The sequence below is a fragment of the Acomys minous genome (assembly GCF_964271855.1).
Source record: "Acomys minous genome assembly, chromosome: 8".
NCBI lineage: Eukaryota > Metazoa > Chordata > Mammalia > Rodentia > Muridae > Acomys > Acomys minous.
This window is the reverse complement of record NC_140489.1, coordinates 120,680,690-120,688,652: the sequence shown is the minus strand read 5'-3', so window position 1 is coordinate 120,688,652 and position 7,963 is coordinate 120,680,690. Positions and strand designations below refer to the sequence as shown.

General features: G+C 39.6%; 1 protein-coding gene across 2 annotated transcripts in view; it reads right to left on the bottom strand.

Annotated features, from left to right (window-relative positions):
- Positions 1 to 320: 320 nt before the first annotated feature.
- FOXN2 (forkhead box N2) overlaps positions 321 to 7,963 on the bottom strand; it is a 51,602-nt gene continuing 43,959 nt past the window's right edge. For both annotated transcript variants that reach the window (XM_084791927.1, XM_084791926.1), the window contains exons 5-6: positions 6,325 to 6,393; positions 321 to 4,358 (exon numbers count right to left, since the gene is read on the bottom strand). In XM_084791927.1, the coding sequence (XP_084648053.1) occupies positions 3,841 to 4,358; positions 6,325 to 6,393 (587 nt within the window). In that variant the 3' untranslated portion in view covers positions 321 to 3,840. The remainder of the gene's footprint in view (positions 4,359 to 6,324; positions 6,394 to 7,963) is intronic.

Genomic DNA, 7,963 nt, shown 5'->3' with positions numbered 1-7,963 from the left:
GGGGAGGGGACAGCAGAGAGAACCAGAGAAGAGCCACATGGAGTGATCAGGCTGGTGGAGGGCACCTTTCACTCCATCATGGTTGTACAGACATCTTGACAAACTCCTCCTGGACATACTCTTGTGAATGTGTACAGAGACACACACTTCATCACACAATAACCTTCTATTTAACTTTTTGAGAAATGTCCATATTGTTTTTCCATATAGATATATAATCATTTAGTAATTTCTACCCCCCCACAAATAAATGAAAATTTAAAATATTTAAAAAACACTTGAAATGAAAACTCAAATAAAAATAAGAGAAAGCACGAAAATGTTATAAAACGACATTTATTCTTCAACTTTATCATAATGAATTGCATCTCTTTGGTAAAAATAAACTTTATAAACATTTGAATAGTCAGGATTAGATACAAAAACTAAATGTTTGTAAGTTGTTTCTACTATGAGTAAAGACTGGCAACTGAGAAGTAGTTCCCTTGTGGCTGGCTGGTCATCTATTGGCAGTTAAACTCACAAGTTTTTATGCTACATCAGAAAAGAGGAAACAATTTAATAACAATTTTCTTTAATCAAAAGGTATTCTTATACTTTTGTTTAAAAATAAATAATAGTTACAATGAATTGGCAATTATACATTTTATACACTATATGATGGCAACATAATACTTTAAAATCAAGCACTTTGTTTAATTAAAAAAAGTGCAACAATTTTGAAAACAAGTTTGACAATGGCACTGGCAGTTAGATGTAAAGAAGGATCTTGAAAATGGCAGGTATAACATTAAAATATTCTCATTTTGCCTTTCAATAAATATTTGACTACATCATTAACACATTGGAGTAAACTTTAATCAAAACTTAAAACATTTCAAAATAAGAAAGGAAAAAAAAAACTATGACATATATGTAAACCAGAAAGCCTCAAAAGTTGCTTCATATAATTTTTCAAGGGTGCTAAGCTGTTGTCCATTCTGAGACAACAGTCTTCAGGCTTTGTGAAGCCCAGTTACTTGGAACCTAGGCTGCTGTGAAAGGCCTCCCAGTCTACAAGACACAAGCATTCCCTTAACATTGGCTCTGGCCATGAACTGCGCCAACAACATGTATTTAACTGACCATCTAGTGTAACCCTTTACATAATGCCTCAGAGAACAGCAAAAGCAAATAGATGGTAAACTTTACAATATACAAAAGAATCTGAGTTGAGAAGCTGTGCTGGCTATGAAACCAGGAAAGGCTCCGGGGTGCAAAGGGGTGACACACCCCTTGCTTTTCTACTGATGTAGGCAATGTTTTCATTCTGAATTTGAAAACAAAAAATTAACTAATTTAGTCATATATTGCACAAACAAATTTTAAAGATGTATGTGAGAAACACCAATTCTCTTGGTGGTGTAGAAAATAAAGATAGCAGTGCTAAAACACAACGTTTACTAGGAACCCATTAAAAATGGAGTTGGCAACAAAATTTTTATCTTGATGTAAGACAAAGTGAACTTTAGCTAAAACCGGTTTTAATATATTGAGACATGTACCTGTCCCTGGATTTCCACACTGTGTTTATTACACAAAGCTTGTTGCTTACTGGGATGACTTCCTTAACTGGATCGTTCCAAGCTACGCTATCTGAGTACACCAAGCAGAGGCATAGTCTCTAAGAACACCATAAGGGACCAACATTACAAAGGCTTCCCCCTTGAGATGGATGCCTGGACACAGCAGCAAATGAAGACTGAAACACTGAATTCTGTAAGAGAACTAAGCGCAAACTGTTAGGGAGCTTTGCTGTTGAGGCGGGGGAGAAAGGAACTTAAGTTGCTGCCACTCTGAAGAAGTCTCTCTTGGAGCTGAGAACAAGGCGCCTGCCCACTGCATAGGGACTCAGAGAAACACTCGTGCAGAGAGCTTCAGAACACAATGGACCTGCTCCCTGGACAGCGCACGGCCCACCCAGAGGGCTGTGCTGATTAGCCTCAAAATACTGTGCTGTCCAACAGAACGCTGTAATCTCTGTGATTTGTGTCATGCTAAAACCAAACCTCTATTTGGTGTTTTATTTGCTGTATGCAATAAAAGACTAACTGCATTTAGCTATTTTCTGGAGAGAAAGCATTTATGCCTTAGAAGAATTCCAAATTCTTTACCCTGCATTGTCAATAAAAGAAAAAGGTCTATATGTTACTAGCACCAATTCCATTACTGCGACTATCCAGAGTCAATTACAACACACACAGAAACAGGAGTGTGTCAATGCTGTTATAGCTTAAAGTGTTGCCAATTAGCAAACATGCTTTTGTTTTTCTTCTCATTTGGCAAGTTTTACCCAAATAAAAATTTAGAGGTAAAAATAAAAACATTTCTCTCTTAAAAAAAAAAAAGCCAAGAAAATGCTTTATTGTCATAAAAACATTTGACAGCAAGAAACTGAGCCTGTGTATGTGTGTACACAGCAAGTGTATATATGCATAGAAGTGAGAAAAATGCAAAGGTCTAGGATACAGGATGTATCATAAAACAAGACCAAACTTTCCCAAAGTCTCTCCCACCACACTGTAAAAAATACACACATATATATGAGTTATAGTATTAGTATCCCTGTTCTCAACACTATAGTCAAACTATAAGGGATATGAAAACTGTCTCATGTGAGCAGTTTTACTCAAATACTTAAAATATCATAACCAATACACTTTTGAAATAGTAATATAAAATCTTTTAGCATGGATTAATGGCACATATAGGTATTACATTGCCTTTTCAAAAGTTTTATGTAAGATCTAATTTTATATGTATTCTGAAATCCCTGAAGATATTTATCTCTACAGTTTTCTATTAAATGTTTTGTTTTTCTGTTTTTTGAGACAGGGTTTCTCTGTATGTAGCCCTGGCCCTACTAAATGTTTTAACTTTAATTCATTACACATAAAATTTTAATTTATACAACTCTTGGAAAGTTGTGCCCTCAATGGCCTATCTTTACTTACGATGCCATAATGTATCTTCATTACACCACGTTTAGATACAAAAAGAAAGAAAGATTCTCTTCTTGTACAAGTGTGTCAAGATGAATGTTCTTTCACAACACACTGTCTGTGTCTTCACTCTGGACAATTTTTACTTAACAAAGACAGCTAGCAGCTAAAACTTAAAAACACTTGCAAGCACTCTGGGAAAGGGGAAAGGCCGCAGTGACGCTGTGCATAACTGTGAGGTAACGACATTTCAAAGACACTATTGCAGTAGGGACTGAAGTCTTGAGCCGCATGGCCAAATGGCCTTTCTGAAACCTTAGAGCTCCTACTCTCCACATACCAGAGAACCTTCTAGGCATCCAGACTCTCCAATTCATACATGGCCACGCTCATGCTGCAGCAGAGAATAACTGAAAACAAGTAGAAAGATGCCAGCATATGCTTAGCTACATTGATAACTACAAATAATTACAGGGTGGGAAGAAAATTCAAAATATTGAGTTACCAATTTATTACCAATTTACAAAAGTTTTTCCCCCTATAAATTAAGGCAGAGGCTGAGAATTTTATACGAAATTTTCCAAATCTGGGAGATACTTATTCACAGAAATTATGTTGTGTGTGGGGCTTTATGTCAGATTTATAATTAGGCATGATCCTAAGAGTAACTGTTTAATTAAACAACAACAAAAAAACCTAAAAAAACAAGAAAGCAACAAAAAAATATTTAGAAAGAACCAAGTGGCATCCTTCCCTACTACCCTCCAGCTACAGAGGTCTGTTATGGCTCACATCCCTGGTAAAGAGCTAAGTAGAGAGTATTGCCACACTTTAAATAACTTTACACTAATAAGGATTTCTACTTTTTTCGGTGTTTTTGACTCTGTGCCTTTGCAGTACTTATCAGAGAACCAAGGCAGGTACGGATCCCAGCGAGGTGGAGCAGCGACCCAGCTGCTTCTTTGAGCTCCTCATCAATTTCTTGACATGACTGTTTTCGAATCTTTTTGCCTGGCTGTCCTTTGCAAGTGCTGTCCTCGTGAGCTGGTGGTGCATAGCCACTGTCGCCAAGAGGGTCCTCCTCATCCTCTGTGTCCTCCTCACTGTGGAAGCCCTCGCTGCCGTCACTGCCTGCATGGCTGCTCTTTGGGATGAATTCATACACTTCATCCACAGAAGACAGGGAAGACACGCTAGCCCTGGATGCGCAGCGCTGGGCCGCCAAGCTGCTGGCGCTGTAATTGTGGTCTGCCTTTGGATCGATGCTGGAGGCTGGGGAATGGCTCTCCTGCAGCCGCACAGCACTGGGGGCACTGAAGGCACTGCCGTAACTTCTCTTCTTCTGCAGCGACGGCGTCAGAGACAAGGGCTTCTCACCTGTGGGAAACACAACTTGTATCAACAAATCAGAGGTATCTGACTACCAAAACAGAGCCCTGAAAACTCTCACTTTTGAGTAATAAGAGCTTAGAATTTGGCTGGGAATGGTGGCACTTGCCTTTAATCCCAGCACTCAGGAGGCAGAGGCAGGCAGATTGCTGTAAGTTCGAGGCCAGCCTGGTCTACAAAGCGAGTCCAGGACAGCCAAGGATACACAGAGAGACTATGTCTCGAAAAACGGGGGGGGGGGGGGAAGCTTAGAATTAGTGGTTTTATACACTTTCCCCTATATGTTATTTTATTCATAATCATTAGTTTGAAACGTTTAAAAACCATTTGAAAATAGCCTGACCTTCCCACGGAACCTAAAAGTTACTTTGAAGCTGGGAGTGGTGGTGCACGCCTTTAATCCCAGCACTCAGGGGAGCAGAGGCAGGAGGATCTCTGTGAGTTCGAGGCCAGCCTGGTCTACAAAGGGAATCCAGGACAGCCAAGGCTACACAGAGAAACCCTGTCTTATGGGAGAGGGGAGATACTTTCAACTATTTGCAAAGCATTTACATTGTTCCCAAGTTTGCACTAGTACAACACTAGTACAAATAATCCTGCAGTAATGAAATTTATTGAATACCCTACACACACACACACACACACACACACACACACACACACACTCTAGGAGGGACAGCAAGAAACAGAAGTTCTCAGTAAAAGGGTAAATGTGTCATAGTGTATGAAAAAAAAATCTACTTTCATATTTCATTTGCTTCTTCTTCTTCTTCTTCTTTTTTTTTTTTTGAGACAGGGTTTCTCTGTGTAGCCCTGGCTCTCCTGGACTCATTTTGTACACCAGGCTGGCCTCAAATTCCCAATGATCTGCCTGCCTCTGCCTCCTAAGTCCTGGGATTAAAGGTGTGCCACTATGCCCGGCTTGTTTGATCATTTCTTATTTGTTGGACCATGTTGTGATCTGCCTATCACACACAGTTAAAGAGTTTTCCCAGTATTCTGCATCATCTCTCCTAACTCACTTTTTGTGGTACTGGGGTCAAGTGAGCCCAGGGACTCGCACATGTTAGGCAAGCCTTATAAGAGATGTTGAACCCCTCAGCATCCCAGGCTGGTCTCAAGCTTGTTATCCAGCACAATGCTCCTGAGCTCCTCCCCCGCTCCCCAGATGCTAAGCGCACAGACAGGGGCTCAGCACCACACGCCTTCGTGCTATTCTGTTTTTCTCAAGGATATTCTTTGTCATAACCTTAATTAAATTTGTACATCCTTTCCTTATGGACTTTGCAATTTATATCTAAACAGTCCTATTCCAAATTTTGAACAATCTTTTAAACATGGTGTTGTGTATGTGTGTGTGCACTCTACGGAAGTCAGTGAGAATCAGTTCTCCCCTTGACGCACAGGCCCCGGGACTGAACTAGGGACCAGCTGGTGGCAAGCGCCTTTACTCACAGAGCTTCTCACCAGCTCAAATATCTTCCCAGTGTTTATTTGTAGCTTTTATCTTTATTTTTAGTTCATCAAGTTTACTTATGAAAAGCTTTTCCTCCCCACATTTCTTTTTTTTTTTTTTTTAAATATTTTATTTAATTTATGTGCATTGGTGTGTGGGTATCAAATTTTGGAGTTACAGACAGTTGTGAGCTGCCATGTGGGTGCTGGGAATTGAACCCGGGTCCTTTGGAAAAGCAGGCAGTGCTCTTAACCACTGAGCCATCTCTCCAGCCCCCTCCCCACATTTCTTGATCAACACAAACCTTTCTCAGAGCATTACCTTCATTTTTTCAAATGTTCCTATAAACAGACTAGAAACTGAGTCATTTAGATTAAAACACACTTTAGTGAGAAAGAAGTAACTATGTTATGACATTTAGTCATCTTATATTTTAAACCATTAGTGTGAAAAGGCACTTATAAAGTTTATCTTAAAAAGAAAAGGATGATTACTTACATTCTAAAATCTCTTGTTCTATTGACGTATTTAGAAGTATCATTGCGGTGGCAGCATCAATATCAGATTCTGAAAATGGAAAAGAATGGTAGCATTATTATTCTTCATGAGGCTTTTATAAGTATTGTACACATTCAAAAAACTATCAGTATCAGGACTTTGGTGTCCCAGAGTCTTGTTATGCACCTTTAATCCCAGCTCTCAGGAAGCAGAAGCAGATGTCTGAGTTCAAATCTAATCTGCAGCTAGAGAGACGGTTCAGCCACTAAAGGATGGGCTCGCAAGCAAACAGATAAAGCCAACCTGTGCTACATAGCGAGCTCCAGGCCAGACACAGCTACTTAGTGAGAGGCTGCCTCAAAACAAAACAACACACACACACACACACACACACAGAGAGGGGGGGGGGGAGGGAGGGAGATGCCCTATTTTGAAACAGAGTCTCATCTAGCTGAAAATGACACTGAACTCTGGGTCCCCTAGCTTTAGTCTCTCAAGTACTGGGATTCCAGGCACGCACCTCTATTCCCAGTTTCTGTGTGCAGGGACAGAATTCCCACACACTGGAAAAGCAGTCTACCAGTAAAGTATATCCCAGCTCACATTATTCATCTTAGTTGCAATGTGTGCTTTGCTTTAAGATCATGAAGCCGGGAGGTGGTGGCACATGCCTTTAATCCCAGCACTTGGGGGGCAGAGGCAGGTGAATCACTGTGAGTTTGAGGTCATCCTGGTCTACAAAGTGAGTCCAAGATAGTCAAAGCTACACAGAGAAACCCTGTCTTGGAAAAAAAAAAAAAAACCAAGGGTATTATGTCAAAGACAATAAAATGCAAGCGACAGCAAAAACGCCTTTTTTCATTCGCAATGAATGAGAACGTATGAACTGTATCGAGGGCTACCTTTAAATTAGCTAGAATGCATCATAATACTGTGTTTTAGCATTTTACCTTGGATACCATCTTATAGTTATACATTAATTACAATAGTTGCAAGATTAAAATATATGTAACCGGTCACTTTATGATCTGAACTTATAGATGCTAAATAGTTCTATAGAATCAAAAATACTGATGCTCAGTCACACTTATACACATGCCCATGAGCACTACAGGGTTTTATGGGCAAGTACATACATACATACATACATACATACATACATACATGTTCACCTCTGTGTTGGTGTGTATGCACATATGTGTAGAAGCCAAGTCATCTTTTTTGTTGCTGACACTCATTGTGTAGCTTTGTTATAGAAATTTAGGAGGCTCATCAAAATACAAACGCAATCATCTTGACATATTTGTATGTAAAAGCTACTTTGTATATACCACTATATTAACGTTAGAATCACAGTTTTGATATAGTAAGAGTTCAACACACTCAAAAATCAAATAATTATTATTTAGAGCTGACATAACAAATAACCCTGTTTATTATTTTTATTATTTTTATTTTTTGTTTTTGAGACAGAATTTGTGTAGCCTTGCTGTCCAGGACTCACTCTGTAGACCGGCCTGGCCTCAAACTCACAGTGATCCACCTGCCTCTGCCTCCCAAGTGCTGGGATTAAAGGTGTGCACCACCACGCCCGGCTAACCCTGTTAATTTTATTAGAAGATACTGGAATCCCATGTGC